Here is an 18573-nt window from a genome sequence, read left to right as displayed (position 1 = left end):
ATAGTTATAGTATAATATATAATATCAGTGTATATATATATACCATTTTTTTAAATAAAAGATCCAAAAATAGATAATAAAATAAATAAAAAATAAAAAATAAAATAATCCCCAAAATATTACTAAAGTATCAGAAGAAAAATCTGAATAATATCTGGAAGTTATCAATAAAATATCCTTTAAATATTTGTAGAAACTTCAAGAAATATCATTAAAATATCAGAAGAATATTACTTCAATATCGATTTATTTGAGATAGAACACATTTCATTTAAACCGTCTCGTCAGGATTCATATTTCTGTCCTTGAATTAACTTTCCTTCTTGTCTTTTGATCTTCGTGTTTAATCTGTAAATAATCTGGGTTATAACATTAATATATACAGTAGAGCCTATAGAAAGTCAGGATTCCCTTTTGAAATAGTCACTTTTTTTGTTTTACAGCCAGAAATGATAACACATAAGCACATTTGCCTTACAACATTACAGTGAAACTTTATTTTTCAAAATTTCTGAAAAGGAATAAAAACTGAAAAACTAGAATGGTAGTGTTGTAAAAGTGAAGTGTCCCCAGATTTAATCCTTTGTGGAGGCTCCTTTTTCTTTAATTACAGCATCAGTCTGTCTGGATCCGTCTCTACCAGCTTTGTGCACCTAGGGAAATATTTCCCCATTCTTCCTGCAGAACTGTTGGAGTTCAGTCAGATTCTGTGGTGAGAGTTGATGGACTGCACTCTTCAAGTCCATCCACAGATGTTCTGTAGGATTCAGGTCCGGGCTCTGACTGGGCCACTCTAGGACATTCACCTTCCCATCCTTTAGACACTGTGTTGTTTTTATGGAGGTGTGTTTTGGGTCGTTGTCATGCTGAAGGTCAACCACCTACCTTTCAAGTGTCTAACTGAGGGGCAAGGGTTTTCCTCAAGAATTTGGGTGGACTTGGCAGCATCCACTTTCCCTTTAGTCCTGACCAACTGCCCAGCAGTCCCTGCTGAAGAGAAAAATTAACTTAAATGTTGTAAGGCAAAATGTGTAAATCAAACTGGAGAAATATTATTTTTTATTTATCATCATCAAAAGCAAAAGGGTATCATAACTTCTATAGGCACTGTTTATATATATGTATATATATATATATATATATATATATATATTGTGTTGTTGTGGTTGGTTTTCAGTCTAAACTTGAGTTTAGGGTAAAACAACTAAATAAATATATATGAAATATTAAATATGAGTAATTTCTCTGCAGAATCACAGAACAATCAAAGATATTAAAAACATATTTCCAACAAACACAGATGTGATTCAGACGTTTGGACACCAGAGGGAGACATTTACTAAATCATTTATTTATTTCTCTTTTTTCAGAGATATCCCTGATTTATTATTTAATTTATAAGTTTATTTTCTTATTTTTCATGTTGTGGTTTTAAATAACTATTACTGATCCAGCTCATGAAGTTTGATTTTTACTTTTTTGTTTCTCTTTGAAAGATTTCATCACATTCTTTAATGTTTTATTTCTATTTTCTGTTTATTTCACTTTTTTACAACTGGCAGGAAATATGAAATAGGAACACTTTTAATGTTTAAGACTAAAGAGAGGGAATAATGATGAAGGCAAAGATCTTTCTGAATTTAATATCCAAAAAATATCAATAAAATATAAGACAATATGAACACAATATCAAAACATAATAAAATATCCAAACATTATTACTAAGGTATCATAGCAATATCAGTAAAACATCAGAATATTACTGATAAAATATCCTCAAAACATTGGTAGAAATCTTGTGAATATTATAAACATGAAGTAATGAAGTATCCATTTATTCTCTCACCAACTTTATTCTAATAAATGACGACAAGTAATAAATGATTGAGTGATTCAAATGAGCCCTCACATTAAAGTGAAGAACACCGGAATGCATCCATAATGAAAATGAATAATGATAAATAATAATAGACTCATGTTCTCCTGTTGCTGCAGAAACTCGTGGTTCCGAGGGGACGGCGGTGTGTGGACGGGGGGGGGGGGGGGTCCTCTTTGTGACCGAAGCTCCGCCACAGGACAAACTCGGCTTCAGCAGCCGCCGCACCCCGCTGGAGCTGCGGAGGATTTTCACCGAGTCACGGATCTGGTTCTGGGAAGGAGAGAGAGAGAGAGAGAGAGAGAGAGAGAGAGAGAGAGAGAGAGAGAGAGAGAGAGAGAGAGAGAGAGAGAGAGAGAGAGAGACAAAGAGTGAGTGAGAGAGAGGGAGAGAGCGAGAGAGAGACAGAGAGAGAGAGGGGCGTTCACGACCGGCAGAAGCCCCCATTGTCTCCGATGACCGGAATCTGATTCGCAGCGAAGCCGGGACACATGGACAGCAGTGCGGGGGGTCAGCAGGGCTACTCCGGGTCCTCCTCCGGGGACCTGACAGCCCAGAACTGTTATGAGCTGCTGAGCAGAGCCAAGAGGGGGGGCGAGCAGGGCGAGCTGCAGCGGGTCTACCGCTTCATGAGCGACCACTACCTGCAGGTGCTGCGGACCCCCGCGGTGTTCGGCCGGCTCTCTGCGGCGGAGAGGGAGCTCATCCTGGCCCGGCGGCTGGAGGGAAGGCAGGTGCTGACGGTGGCCGAGAGCAGCGAGGTGTGTGACCGTGGCGGCGCCGGGGGGAGCCGGGAGAAGAGCCCGCTGCCGCCGGGCCCGGGGGACTCCAGTCTCCGCAGGGTGCTGTGCCTGCATCCGGAGCGGCAGCGGTGGGAGGAGCTGACCCGGCTGCCGGAGGATGTCCCAGCTCAGGGCTCCGGGATGTGCACCATGTACAACTACCTGTTCGTGGCGGGGGGCATGAGCGCGCACGCGGACGGCCGCTCCAAAGCGTCAGACCGGGTGTTCTGCTTCAACCCGCGCACCGGCGTGTGGAGCCCGGTCCGGCCGCTGCTGCAGCCCCGCTGCCAGCTCAGACTGGTGTCCATGGACGGACAGCTGTACGCCATCGGGGGGGAGTGTCTGTTCACGGTGGAGCGCTACGACCCGCGGGAGGACCGCTGGGCTCCGGTGGCTCCGCTGCCCAAAGGGTCCTTCGCGGTGGCGCACGAGGCGACGTCCTGCGGAGGACAGCTGTTCGTGTCCGGGGGCTCGCTCTTCTACCGGCTGCTGCGGTACGACTCCCGCCGGGACGAGTGGGAGGAGAGCCCGTTCAACGAGAGCCGCCACAGGTCCGCGGATATGGTGGCGCACCGCAGCCTCGTGTACCGCTTCGACTTGGACCGGGAGCGCGCGACGGTGAGCGTGCACAAGTACAACACGGTGGTGAAGGTGTGGCACGGCGGCGCGTCCTTCCCGCTGCACAACCCGCTGCCGTTCCGGTGCGCGGTGCTCGGGGACCGGATCTACTGCGTCAACCGGAGCCACACGCTGCAGTTCGAGGTGCGGGAGGACCGGGAGGGCTTCCTGCCGGAGGAGCTGCCGGCCCCGCCGCACACCAGAGGAGCCCTGGTGCCCTTTGTCCTCTCTCTGACCCGGGACACCTGACCCAGCCCGGGACAAAGCCTCCTCCTCAGCCCTGATCCAGGAGCTGCTCGGTGCCTTTTTGTCTTTCAGAACTTCCACTGGATGAAAACTCAGTTTCACTTGTTGATGAAAGTTTGAAAAGTGAATCATTTCATATTTGATGCAGTTTGGATTCAGAAGCAGCTGACGTCACCGAGGCATGTGGATGAAGATGTGGAAATCTAAAGACACTTTACACAGTTCTATAGAAACCATGTGCATAAATAGACTCATTTATAAATATACCTATAGAAGCTTCATAAAGAAGTGAAATAAAGTCCTTAGAGTGCTTCATTTTCTAAGTTCTTCTTCTTTTTTCACACATTTCTTCTGTTTCATCCCGTGACTCCAGACAAAAGAAGTATAGATCATTTTTCAGGCCTGATATAAAACTTTATTAGAAAAGACAATGACTCATGACTCCATGTTTATAATCTGGACGGTAAAGTGTCAAAAGATGAAAACTATTGAACAAAACCTTTGATAAAAGATCTTATCTGCAGCTTTATCTCCTTTTTTCTGCCTTCTCTGCTGTTTGTCTCTAAACTGTGAAAGTGTCCTGCAGGTGTGACGTCAGCGTTGACCTCCGCAGGTAGTTTTGGGAACATTTGGTGATGCGTTCAGGAACCAAAGTTAAAACCCTTCACAGCTTTGATGTTTTAATGATTGCGTTGATGTGAACTACACTTAAATTCCCATCATCATCACTGAAGATCCTTCAAAATAAAACGAAAGTGACCCTCAGAGAGCTCTTCATTCAGCAGAATTACAGCGTTGATAGTAACAATAATAATAAAACTGCTTCCATTAAAACAAACATTTATTCAGTCTCCATATATTTACTGTATTTTTACATCCATCGATGTTTCAATGTTCTAAAAATGAAAGTTGAAATGAATAAAGTTGCATTAAAATTAAGTTGAAACAGAGAAATAAAACAGCTTCATGTTCACGCCGAAGAACCCAGAAATAAAGTCTCCAGATTATCAAAATCATTTGAATTCTGATGTTTTTGTTTGAATACATTTCCTGTATTATATTTTGAAGGCTCCTCTGTTCATTGCCGACACTGAAAGAAATCTGCATCCTGTTAATGTTTCCAGAAAACTCTTCATATCTCTAAATATACACAAACACACGCACACGCACACACACACACACACACACACAAACACACACACACACACACACACAAAGGCCACGGATGATCACTGAAGGGGTTTCAATGGTGCAGGAGGACACACGACTGACCACAAAGAGACACAAAACAACCACAAATAGACACAAAACAGCCACAAAGAGACACAAACAACCACAAAGAGACACAAACAACCACAAAGAGACACACAATGACCACAAAGAGACAAAAACAACCGAAGAGACAAAAACAACCAGAGACACAAAACGACCACAAAGAGTCAAAAACAACCAGAGACACAAAACGACCACAAAGAGACAAAAACAACCAAAGAGACACAAAACGACCATAAAAAACACATAACGGCCACAAAAAGACACAGAAGAGAGAAAAAAATCCAAAGAGACAAAAACAACCAAAGAGACAAAAAATAGCAAATGGACACAAAACAAGCACAAAAAAGCTACAGTGGTCAGTTTGTGTCTCTCAGCTGTGAGCAGTTCAGGGACATGTCTTCTCATGTTGTTACAGTTTTTAAGTCCTGAGGACGTCAAACTCAGGACATCACATTAAAAAAAGAAAGAAAACCAAGATTTTGATCCTTAAAAGATTCTCAGACTGGAGACAGTTCGGACTTTGGGTTCAAGGTTCTGGTCCTCACATGGTGAAAGAGGAGCCGTTTTCGCTAGATCCATCCACCGAGCGGCGGGTGGACACATAGATCTCAGAGGTGACCCTAGAGAAGCGGCGTGGAGCGATGTACCTCTTCCCCAGACACCACAAGTCCTGGACGATCCTCCTGAAGTGGTTCCTGAACTTGACCCCGACGAAGGCGTACAGCACCGGGTTCAGGCAGCAGTGCAGGTAGGCGATGGTCTGCGTCACAGTCTTCGCCGCCAGCAGGACGTCCGACTCTTCGCACGACTGCAGCTCGAACATGTTGGCGGTGTCGTAGAGCAGCGTGATGTTGTAGGGCAGGTGGCAGACGATGAACACAGCCACCAAGGCCAGCACCACCCGCACCGCCTTGTGCCGCTGGAAGTTTTTGGCTTTCAGCAGCGTGGCGATGACGGCGGCGTAGCAGAAGACCATGACGAGCAGCGGCAGGAAGAAACCAACAGCCAGCTGGGTGCTGGGGACCGCCACCTTGGTCTTCCAGGCCGTGGAGTTGTCCGCGAACCTGAACTCGCAGACATACTGTGGACTGGAAGTGCGGTTTGTCTTGTCTTCCTCATCCATGAAGGCGTCCACACTGTGGGACGGCTGGTACCAGCTGTAGAAGTAGAAGGTGGGGACGGATAGCAGTAAGGCGGACGCCCAGACGATGGCGCAGATGAGGCGGCTGTACGGCAGCGAGCGCAGTCTGAAGCTGCGGCGGGCCTGGACGATGGCGATGTAGCGGTCGGTGCTGATGCAGGCGAGCAGCAGCATGCCGCTGTACAGGTTCACGCTGTAGGAGCCGCGCAGCAGCTTGCAGGCCACCGGCCCCATCGACCAAGCCGTCAACTCGTTGTAGACGATGAGCGGCAGCGACCCCACGAACAGCAGGTCGGCGATGGCCACGTTCAGCAGGTAGACGTCCGTCATGGACTTGGTCCTCTTGTAGAATGCGTAGGTGACGATCACCAGGCTGTTCCCCACGAAGCCCAGGATGCAGATGATGGAGTGGACGTACGGGCCAACCACCATCTCAACACTGTGGTTGTTCTGGTGAGAACACGGTCCAATCAGGTCGTAGTCAAAGTCCGTCTCGTTGTAGTCGTAATCTGTTTGGTTAAAGGTTTTCTCCTCTGAGTTGTCCATCTTCTTCTACTGTAAAAAAAAAAAAAAAACAGCACTGAGGACAGTTTGATAACAACGATGTTACGAGACATGAAGACAATGGACACAAGACAAACACAAAGACACAAATCAACCACAAACACACAAGACAGCCACAAAGAGACACAAGACAACCACAAAGAGACACATGACAACCACAAAGAGACACAAAACAACCACAAACACACAAGACAGCCACAAAGAGACACAAGACAACCACAAAGAGACACAAGACAACCACAAAGACACAAATCAACCACAAACACACAAGACAGCCAAAAAGAGACACAAATCAACCACAAAGAGACACAAATCAACCAAAAGGGACATAAATCAACCTCAAAGAGACACAAAACAACCACAAAGAGACACAAAACAACCACAAAGAGACACAAATCAACCAAAAGGGACATAAATCAACCTCAAAGAGACACAAAACAACCACAAAGAGACACAAAACAACCACAAAGAGACACAAAACAACCACAAAGAGACTCAAATCAACCAAAAGGGACATAAATCAACCACAAAGACCCAAGACAACCACAAAGACCCAAGACAACCACAAAGACCCAAGACAACCACAAAGACCCAAGACAACCACAAAGACCCAAGACAACCACAAAGACCCAAGACAACCACAAAGACCCAAGACAACCACAAAGACCCAAGACAACCACAAAGACCCAAGACAACCACAAAGACCCAAGACAACTACGAAGAGACACAAAACAACCACAAAGACACATAAAACAACTACAAAAAGACACAAAACAACTACAAAAAGACACAAAACAACTACAAAGAGACACAACACAACCACAACATTAAAGAGAAGCACACTGAAGATGTGCAGCAGTCAAATGTTTGTTCTGTGCAGGTGAAATGGAAGAACAGCTCGTCTGGTCTCAAGGGGGAGGTAGAGCTCTATCGTTTTCATTACCTCATGTGAAACGAACAAGATATAACTTGTTATCAGTAATCTTTCAGCAGGTGTTTTGTTACCTTTGGACAGGCTAGCTGTTTCCCTGTTTAAAGGGTTTATGCTAAGCTAGGCTAAGCAGCTCTTCTTTGTACAGACCTGAGATGGTTTCAGTCTGAACATGTATCTCATCCGAAACAGCTGTTTCAGATGGACCACACACCTGAGAGGACAGTTTACAGCCTCTTTAAAGACACAGTGGACACGTCTTTGTCTTTGTCTAATGTTCAGTTTCTTTGAGGAAAACTTTATTCACACTAAAGAATAAATAAGGAAATAAACATTTAAGAAATAAATCAAGAAAACTAATAATGTATTACACAGCACTTTAATACGACTGTATTCCCATACGTGCAGTAGATTACCACTGTCAGTATTTTACTGTAGTATACAGTGTTTCCCCTACCATTATATTGAGGGGGCGCTACACCCCCCCCCCCCAACGGCACCCCCGCCCCCCTTAAATGTCAGGTTAATCTTATTTAATTGTATTTTCTGAATAGACTCAGATCCCAACAGAAGTCATTTAAGGATCCTTTCGTATAGAACAGCTCTATACCTTGTACTTTAAGTAAACAAACTAAACAGCTTTATGTTATTTGTCTTATTTACACGACAGCATGTAAAATATGTCTCTACATGGCTGTGTGTTTACAATTCTCAGAAAACTCCGACAGCATTGGAGATTCACTTGTTCAAAAATCGTTTGTTGAATTGTTTAGGAGGAGGCTCCACTCCTACAGGGGGGCAAAGAAACTGAAACTTATCAGAGATCCTTTATTGTGTTTGAGAAGAGGGTTCACTCCTACAAAAAAACAACAAAAACAGAATTAAACAAACTGAAATTCTTTCTTTAGTTAGTTGATTTTTGATTTAACTTTGGACTGTTTCTGTTGGGGAACATTATTTGAATCTTTTGGACATTAATTATTTCAAATACATTTTCTGATGCTGAGTGTAGCTCATTGTGTGATACACTGATTTAAACTGAGTTTGCATTGTGGCTAATTATTGCTGTATTACTGTGATCCTTCTGTCTGGTGTAACGCCTTTTAACACTGATTCATTTCCCCATGTGGGGGTTGACCTTTAATACGAACCCAACCTTTAAAGTGTCTGATTAAACACCGACTGACACGCTAACAAAAGAACATTCAGACAATCTGCGACAGTGGAAACACTTGAAAACCTTGAGTTTGTATACACTGGTATACTTATTAAGAGTACACTTATAAGCAATTTACAACACACTTACAATAAGTACATACTTAAATACACTTCTAATGAAATGTAAGTAGATTTAATAAAGAATACTAACAGTGTAATACAAAAGACTTGAATACAACTATACTAAATCACCACTACCTATACTGTATCTGTAATTGAGTATATGTATAAAAAGTGAACTGAAATAAATGACATTAAATGCACCTTTTGCAGCTTTGTTTAAATACACTTCTAATGAAGTGAAATGATGAATAAAAACATAACAAGACTAAATCACTATTAGAGGGATTTCACTATAAGTATACGTATCAAAAGTGCACTTATGAGCAACTTACAATACATTTACAATAAAGTACACAAATAAATACACTTCTACTGAAATGAAATGATAAAGAAAACTATTAAAAGGGGGTCCATAAGTCCATAATCACTAAAAGCAAACTTATTAAAAGTGAACTTATGAGCAACCTACAACACACTTACAATACACTAATGCACCACTGTAAGTTTATATTTATTATTTTATTAAGTACATTTTTAAAAGTATGTGTTAAAAATACTCAATGATGTCGTAATAAAGAATACTAAAAGTTTATCACAACTATACTTTTCATAAGTTCACTAAAATACCCCCGTAATGTCAGAATTTGTGTATTTAGTTTAAACGCAACGTGATGTTTCTAATACAGTTTGTGTGAATTAAAAGAGTCTCTGTAATTCTGAAGTCCTGACACAAACGAGTGCTTTTCACTATGACTTTGATTCCCTTTGATGGGCAAAAGATTATTATTGAAATGATGTGAAAGTGGCACAGACGTCCCAGTGTGAGATAATCTGGTGTAAGTGGAGCTTTACAGACTCAACGTGTTCCAGTTGTGGTGCAGAGAGGAGGAGGAAGTCTGCAGAAAAACGGGTCAGCGGCGTCGCAAACACCCGGATGACCCACTTCAGATGGAACCTGTGGTTTCTGCCTCGCACCTCAACATTCTACATTTATACTTTTATTCTTATTGTTCTCTGAGAGTTACTTCAGAACAGAGGAGCAGCAACAGATCAACAAGAAAGGTCAACTTTAGTGAATCTGAAATATCATTTACACACAAAAAAGTTATTACAGAGATTCTTTTACTTTGACTGCTTTAAGTGTATCTATGATAAATCAAGTCATTGTGTGATCCCTTGTGTGAGCTCTTTTTAGACTGTAAAGCTCCAGATCATCGCTTTCAAATCATTTGCATACGTAATCCTTTGTTCTTACATTAAAGTCAAAAACACTCACTTGTTTCCACTGTACACTACGGGGGAATTGTTGGGTCTCTGTAAATCATAAATAAGTCATTGAGTGTGGTCTTTACCTACTCTGTAAAGTGTCCTGAGATAACTTTTCTTATGATTTGGCACTATAAATAAAACTGAATTGAATTGAATTGAATATTCTCTGGTAAACACAGCATGACTTCAGACCCAAAGCCACAGCCACGCACACAAACTTTATTAGAAATGTGACGCACAAATACAAAAGTTTACTTTTTGTATTTAGCTTAAAGTATATTTAATATGTACTTTAAAATAAATACACGCATTTTGACTTTAAATTGGTGTTTCAGTGAACTTTATTGTGTTCTATCTGTGCACTTTTAATAAGTGGAGTTAATCGCAAATACTTGCAGTGGTAATTTAGGGTACGTCCGCACAATCGAAAAACAACCTTTTTTTCTCCTGTCATTCTTTAAAAGGTTTTTTTCCACACCGCCTCGACTCTGCGTCCACGAGAAACCAGTGAAGCCGACTAAAAACGCTGTAGTACACATGTCAGGCCTGGATGTGGCGCTGTAACTGCCACAGAAATACACCAACAACAGAGAAGAAGAGACGGGGAGACGCTGTGGAGAATCCAAACACCGGAGAGTTTCTCTCCAAATCTGGAGACTTCCCAAATCCTCCTCCATCCTAGAGAGAAATGTGTCACTGTTTCTGGTGTTAGTGGAGACTTTGGTGCTGTTTGGACTCTGATGCACCAATCACTCTGCAGTTCGTGTCCTCACTGAGCAGAGGGTGCTGCTGGGAGCCCCTTCCCCGTCCCAAAGCACTCACAGGCGCCACTTTCTCACTACATTTAGAGACTTTTCACACCTTCTTAGAACTGGATTTAGAAAAAGAGACAAGAGAGCAGTTTAGCTCCTTATTCAGAGCATCAGGGAAAAGGGAGAAATCTGTGGTCGGCCTAATTCATTCCCATGCATGTGGCTCAGAGTCCAGTTCAGTAAACAGTCTCTGGGTCCGTCTCTCTCCTCTCACACAGCAGCACTGTTGTTGTTATGTGACTCTGCGGGGTTAGAGGCCGGAGGTGGGGCCGTGACGCCATCCTTTAACAAAGTCTGAGCTTTCACCGTCCAGACCACAACGCCATGGAGGGCCTTTTACAATCTTCCCACTCTGGGACCCGGTTTCTAAAGATCCTGTTTTCAGGCTCCGATAACACCGACTGAGTGCGGATAGAAGACTGAACCAGATTGAAGTTGTGCGTTACAAGAAAAACGTGTCTCCGTGTGGACGGGCCCTTAGTGTACTTATGGAAATTAAATTGTATTCAAGTGCTTTGTATTTTTTATTAAAGTACAAAAAGTTCAATTAAAGACAAATTTCTGTGGACATTTAAAAGATTATACTAATTTATTTATTCTTTATTTACATTCTTGTTAACTAAGTGATACTGAACATGAAGTTTATTATTGTGTATTTTTTCTTTATTTAACTGACTAACACTGAACATGAAGTTTATTATTGTGTATTTATTCTTTATTTAACTGACTGATACCGAAAGTGTGGGAGCAGCCGAGGTTTTATCTAAAGAAACATTAACACAGTAAATAAAGAATAACCAGATGGATATAAACTTCTTTTTACGAGAGTTCCTCAAAGGCCTCGCTGTTCCTGTTTGTCCTCTCAGACTTCCTGTATTTCAAATGTCAGCTGGAGACAAACAAACATCTTCAGCTCTGTCTTTCTAGTGAAAGGGTTGGACAGCTGCACACTCACCTGTTCAGGTGCAAATGTTTGTGTTTAAGCACTTCCTTTAAATCACTTCCTCTCTCTCACACACACACACACACGCACGCACACACACACACACACACACACACACACAAACACACACACACACACACACACACACACACACACACAAACACACACACACACACACACACACACACACACACACACACACACACACACACACACACACACACACACACACACACACACACACACACACACACACACACACACACACACACACACACACAGACCTGAGCTAGTATGAGGCAACACAGAGACGAGACAAACACGAGACAGAAAAGAGACAAACACGTTTATTGATGTTCTTTTTCTGTTTTGTTGAAGTCCGATGAAGAATGTCTCCAGTCATGAAAACTATAAAAAGAATGGAAGTTAAAGGACATGATAGGATATTTCTCACGCTAGCGTTTGTAGCTTTTTAGGTCCTTGTTGTTTCAAAATAAAGTTGTTATTTTGTTAATTTCCTGGCCTCTTTCTAAAGAACGACTAAACAAGGTTATAGGGTTAACGAGGTTGTGGAGTTAACATGGTTGTTGAGTTAACAAGGTTGTTGAGTTAATGAGGTTGTTGAGTTAACGAGGTTAAAGAGTTAACAAGGTTGTTGAGTTAACAAGGTTGTAGAGTTAACGAGGTTGTGGAGTTAACGAGGTTGTAGAGTTAACAAGGTTGTTGAGTAAATGAGGTTGTTGAGTTAACAAGGTTGTAGAGTTAATGAGGTTGTTGAGTTAACAAGGTTGTATAGTTAACGAGGTTGTGGAGTTAACGAGGTTGTTGAGTTAACGAGGTTGTAAAGTTAACAAGGTTGTTGAGTTAACAAGGTTGTTGAGTTAATGAGGTTGTTGAGTTAACGAGGTTAAAGAGTTAACAAGGTTGTTGAGTTAACAAGGTTGTAGAGTTAACGAGGTTGTGGAGTTAATGAGGTTGTAGAGTTAACAAGGTTGTTGAGTAAATGAGGTTGTTGAGTTAACAAGGTTGTAGAGTTAATGAGGTTGTTGAGTTAACAAGGTTGTATAGTTAACGAGGTTGTGGAGTTAACGAGGTTGTTGAGTTAACGAGGTTGTAAAGTTAACAAGGTTGTTGAGTTAACAAGGTTGTATAGTTAACAAGGTTGTAGAGTTAACAAGGTTGTAGAGTTAATGAGGTTGTAGAGTAAATGAGGTTGTGGAGTTAACGAGGTTGTAGAGTTAACGAAGTTGTAGAGTTAACAAGGTTGTATAGTTAACAAGGTTGTAGAGTTAACAAGGTTGTTGAAAAATGAGGTTGTAGAGTAAATGAGGTTGTGGAGTTAACGAGGTGTTAGAGTTAACGAAGTTGTAGAGTTAACAAGGTTGTATAGTTAACAAGGTTGTAGAGTTAACAAGGTTGTTGAGTTAATGAGGTTGTTGAGTTAACAAGGTTAAAGAGTTAACAAGGTTGTTGAGTTAACAAGGTTGTAGAGTTAACGAGGTTGTGGAGTTAACAAGGTTGTAGAGTAAATGAGGTTGTTGAGTTAACAAGGTTGTAGAGTTAATGAGGTTGTTGAGTTAACAAGGTTGTATAGTTAACGAGGTTGTGGAGTTAACGAGGTTGTTGAGTTAACAAGGTTGTAAAGTTAACAAGGTTGTTGAGTTAACGAGGTTGTAAAGTTAACAAGCTTGTTGAGTTAACAAGGTTGTATAGTTAACAAGGTTGTAGAGTTAACAAGGTTGTTGAGTTAATGAGGTTGTAGAGTAAATGAGGTTGTGGAGTTAACAAGGTTGTAGAGTTAACGAAGTTGTAGAGTTAACAAGGTTGTATAGTTAACGAGGTTAAAGAGTTAACAAGGTTGTTGAGTTAACAAGGTTGTAGAGTTAATGAGGTTGTGGAGTTAACGAGGTTGTTGAGTCAATGAGGTTGTAGAGTTAATTAGGTTGTTGAGTTAACGAGGTTGTAGAGTTAATGAGGTTGTGGAGTTAACAATGTTGTATAGTTAACGAGGTTGTGGAGTTAACAAAGTTGTTGAGTTAACAAAGTCATTGAGTTAATGAGGTTTTAGAGTTAATGAGGTTGTGGAGTTAACAAAGTTGTAGAGTTAGCAAGGTTGTAGAGTTAATGAGGTTGTTGAGTTAACGAGGTTGTAGAGTTAATGAGGTTGTGGAGTTAATAAGGTTGTATAGTTAACGAGGTTGTGGAGTTAACGAGGTTGTAAAGTTAACAAGGTTGTGGAGTTAACAAGGTTGTAGAGTTAACAAGGTTGTTGAGTTAACAAGGTTGTATAGTTAACGAGGTTGTTGAGTTAACCAGGTTGTATAGTTAACGAGGTTGTAGAGTTAACGAAGTTGTAGAGTTAACAAGGTTGTAGAGTTAACAAGGTTGTTGAGTTAACAAGGTTGTATAGTTAACGAGGTTGTAGAGTTAACAAGGTTGTAGAGTTGACAAGGTTGTGGAGTTAACAAGGTTGTTGAGTTAATGAGGTTGTAGAGTTAACGAAGTTGTAGAGTAAATTAGGTTGTGGAGTTAACAAGGTTGTAGAGTTAATGAGGTTGTTGAGTTAACGAGGTTGTAGAGTTAATGAGGTTGTGGAGTTAACAAGGTTGTAGAGTTAATCAGGTTGTTGAGGTAACGAGGTTGTAGAGTTAATGAGTTTGTGGAGTTAACAAAGTTGTAGAGTTAATGAGGTTGTTGAGTTAACAAAGTCATTGGGTTAATGAGGTTTTAGAGTTAATGAGGTTGTGGAGTTAACATGGTTGTAGAGTTAACAAGGTTGTGGAGTTAACAAGGTTGTGGAGTTAACAAGGTTGTAGAGTTGATGATGGAGTGGAGTTAACATGGTTGTTAACATGATCTCAGCTGAAATCGGGCGTGAGGTGGGGTCCACCCTGGACAGGACGCCAGTCTATCACAGGACACATAGAGACAGAGACAAAAAACCTTTCACACTCACATTCACACCTACGGGTGATTTAGAGTCATCAATGAACCGAACACCTGCACGTCTTTGGACTGTGGGAGGAAACCGGAGAACCCGGAGAAAACCCACGCAGACACGGGGAGAACTCCACACAGAAGGGCCCTCTTGCTGTGGAGGGACAGTGCTAACCACCACCTCACTGTGCCGTCCCGCTTTATATATTTATATATATTTTTTTTGTATTTTCTAAATTTTGTTTCAACTCCAGGTCTTTTCAGGGATCACAGGTCGTGTTTTTAAAAAGTATAATTATCTGCCCTTTGGAGGGCATGTGTGCAGAGTTGATCAGGGGCTCTTGATTAAAGTGTTTCAGATCAACTTTTTGTTCTAGAACATCTCCATCAAACACTTCAACATACAAGTGAGAGATTTTCTAATGCAGTCTGGTGCTGTTCGAAGGCACGGGCTCCACAGCATAGACCTGTTTGTACGGGTTCATGTAGACGGTGTGGTGTGCACGACGTCCTTATTGGAAATATACTGTAATTCAGGGCTGAAGGGGTGAACGTCAGTGGAAAAATATTCTGTTTGTTATCGTAGGAAAAGGCTGTGAATAACATGGGCAGTATTTATACTGACTTTTCTGTCAAAAACAGCGTCATTTTCATCAGTGCTCATTATGTGGTTCTTTCTTTTTTGAATCAGCAGAAAAAACGCTTTATCCTGACATATGAAGTTAAATGATGTCGCTGTTAAAACTGCATGAGTTTGTTCAAGTTTCTGAATCTTTCATTTGGTTGCGACATTAAACACTTTCCTAAAATGTCATCATCGCCACATCCTGTTGAGTTTTAAGATAAAAATCACACAAAAACCGCCTGTGATGTTATCTGACGGATGACATGACCTTACTCTTTTCACCTTCAGCTCTTCGGTCCACGGATTTAATACACAAAGAGTGAAAGATTCTGAGGTTTTCACTGAGAAACAAACAAAAGAAGCATCAAAATCAAAGTAGAAATCAAAAGAAACTCACAGGAGGAAGTTTGGATGGAGCTGCTGGTTCCCTTCGTCGTCCGTTCAGGTGAGGATGAAGAGGATGATAGTGGTGACGGGGCGGACAACACTGAAAACACAAAAGGGAAATAAAGTGTGTGTGCGTTTCTGAAACCGGTCAATTGAGTCATCTCACCTACACACACACACACACACACACACACACACACACAGACACACACACACGCACACGCTCTCTGTTTCAGGTTTCACACATTCCAGCGTTTCTGTTGATAAAAAGGTGAAATAAAATAATAAAAGAGTGTAAATGTGCTCAGGCTCACATGAATGTGATGAAAATGGGACTTCTCCTTCAAAACGTTTGTGGTTTTTCAAGTCTGTGAGAAAAGAGTTCAGTCCGCTGCAAACAGGAAGTGCTGAAGAGCCAATTCAGCAAACTTCAATGGTCACAAAGTCACAAAAATGTAAAGAAATACTGACGTTAATGACGCTAACTCAAAGAAAGTCACATTTAACTGATATCCCCATGAACCTGATCCACTTCATCACTGACATTAAGAGTATTATGTTTGTTTTCTCAAATGTTAAATATGCAAATGAGGCGTTGTGTGATGAAATATGAGCTCACGTTCATACGTTTCCGGGTTCATTTTAGAGTACGTTCTTTTCTTTACAGATTACTCCATAAATATGGCGTCACAGGAGTGCCAATAAAAATAACAAATTGGTTTGGAAAATTAATTAATAATTAATAATTTATTTATTTATTTAATTTAATTTATGAATGAATCTATTTTTCTATACATTTAAAAATAAATATTTATTTTTATCTTGTGGCATTTATTTTCTTTCCCTATTGCTTGTCTACTTTATATTTCCACATTTATTTTCCTATATGTTATTTGAGTGTTTATGGCACGAATATGACTCCATATTAAATCTGAAAATAGTGTATTTTTATGAATAAATGTTGTATAAACGAGGCTGTGAATGTTAAAATCCTTCAGCATATAAACAGGAATGAAACCGGAAAGTTTGGAGATTTAAAAACCTTTACAGATATTTTTTAAGTTGGATGCGTTGTGTCGCTGGTTGAAGATGGTAAAAGGTTTTCCTCTTTAGCATTTAGCTTAGCACACCAGATTTAAATTGTCAGCGACTTAGCGCTCCTCCCCGACTCCGCCATCTTATCCAAATATGATCACGTTAGGTTCAAAGAAAAGAAGGATTGACGGACAAATTCCAAGCCCGATGCTAACACCCGTTAGATGCGTTGATGTCATCGCTGCTACGACTGCGCCGGCATCAACACTCAACGCCCTCCAACAGCTTCCGACAGTTACGGAGTGTAGCGACACTTTCTACTGTGAGAAAATGACAATAAATAAAATATAAAGCAATAAACTCCAAAATCAAACATGTTCCTGCAGGAATGAGATCTAAATTGACAACAACAGACAATTTAACACACACTGCTACATGTAGCTAGCTTTATGCTAACGTCAGGGAAGAAGAAGAAGAAGAAGAAGAAGAAGAAGAAGAAGAAGAATTACTTTATTTATCCCACACGGGGAAATTGAATTTTTTTCACCTTTATTATACATGTTACACACACAGGCCTGTACATGCAATTAAGGAGAGATGTTAGAGCGAGGGGGCTGCCAGTGACTAGCGCCCCGAGCAGTTGGGGGTTCGGTGCCTTGCTCAACAGCATCTCGGCAGTGCCCAGGAGATGAACTGGCACCTCTCCAGCCACCAGTCCACGCTCCATACATGGTCCACACAGGGACTTTAACCAGCGACCCTACCGTTCCCAGCCAAGTCACCTATGGACTGAGCTACTGCCCCCCCCAAAAAAAATAATAATAATAATAATGATAAATAAATAAATAAATAAATAAATAAATAAATAATAATAAATAAATTAATTAATTAATTAATAAATTAAAAAAAGAAAGCTGCATCTTGGTTCATGTTGTTCATTTCTCCTCATTTTCAGATCTGATTCTTTCTGGATAATATTAGTTTTTACTTTAGAAGCATTTACTGGTTGTTTTTGATAATGGAAAGTGCTGCTATAATGTTAGCTACTCCACAGTCAGTCACTGCTAACTAAGCTACATGTAGCTTCATGCTAACATCAGGGAAAGCTACATCTTGGTTCATGTCAGTAATCTCTCCACTTTTTCAGATTGTTTCTTTGCTTGAACATGTTAAAATGTGTAGTTATGTGATTAATAAGCCTTTATTAGTGATTTTAGACCGTAAAAGTGTTTCTATAACTTTATTCCAGCCTTTCTACTTGTGGAGCAGCTAAGTGCTTATTTCCATCAGAATCTTTCAATTGATGATACAAGCGTGGAAATTGACATAGTTATTGTTATTATTGGCATGACATTCTCCATGGGTCACTTGCCAAAGAAATTGTCCGAGACATTTGAAATTTCAAGATGGCTGCTGTGTTGTCCTCAGTCCCTCTTCTGGCCCTGTAGGCAAAATGGAGGAGATCCAGGTGTTGACGGTTGTGTGGCAGGATGGTGGGAAGCAGCAGGCACTCCAGGCACTTTATCAGGATGGACGTAAGGGCGATGGGATGGGAGTGGTTTGGTTCTTTAGGCTGTGGTTTCTTGGGTAATGGAATTATTATAGCGGTTTTCATGGGGGGGGGGGGGGGGGGGGGGGGGGGGGGTACATTGATTGTAGACTTCACAGAAGAGTGAATGGATTATTGCAGAAAGTTCAGTGGCACAGGTCTTTAGCAGCCTTGCTGAGATCTAGACGGGCCCTGGAGCCTTGCCTGGCTAGCAGATGTTCAGTTGATGTCCGTGCTTGGGTGGAATTGGAGTGCTGGGTCTGGGTGCACTTCCCGTCAGTGTCTTGGCCACCTGAAAGGCT

The 18573-nt window shown here is 41.3% G+C and overlaps 1 protein-coding gene across 1 annotated transcript; it reads right to left on the bottom strand.

Moving 5' to 3' along the window:
* Positions 1-5338: 5338 nt before the first annotated feature.
* ccr6a (chemokine (C-C motif) receptor 6a) lies at positions 5339-15723 on the bottom strand (the record flags this gene model as incomplete). The annotated part of the gene is made up of 2 exons (XM_083933911.1): positions 15698-15723; positions 5339-6493 (listed from the first exon to the last, which is right to left on the bottom strand). Exon 2 carries the CDS (start codon positions 6482-6484, stop codon positions 5339-5341), a length of 1146 nt encoding a protein of 381 aa, XP_083790037.1. The 5' UTR covers positions 6485-6493; positions 15698-15723.
* Positions 15724-18573: the final 2850 nt, after the last annotated feature.

This window comes from Echiichthys vipera, assembly GCF_963691815.1.
Source record: "Echiichthys vipera genome assembly, chromosome: 19".
Lineage (NCBI taxonomy): Eukaryota > Metazoa > Chordata > Actinopteri > Perciformes > Trachinidae > Echiichthys > Echiichthys vipera.
The sequence above is the reverse complement of the archived record's forward strand: the minus strand, read 5'-3'. Positions and strand labels throughout refer to the sequence as shown.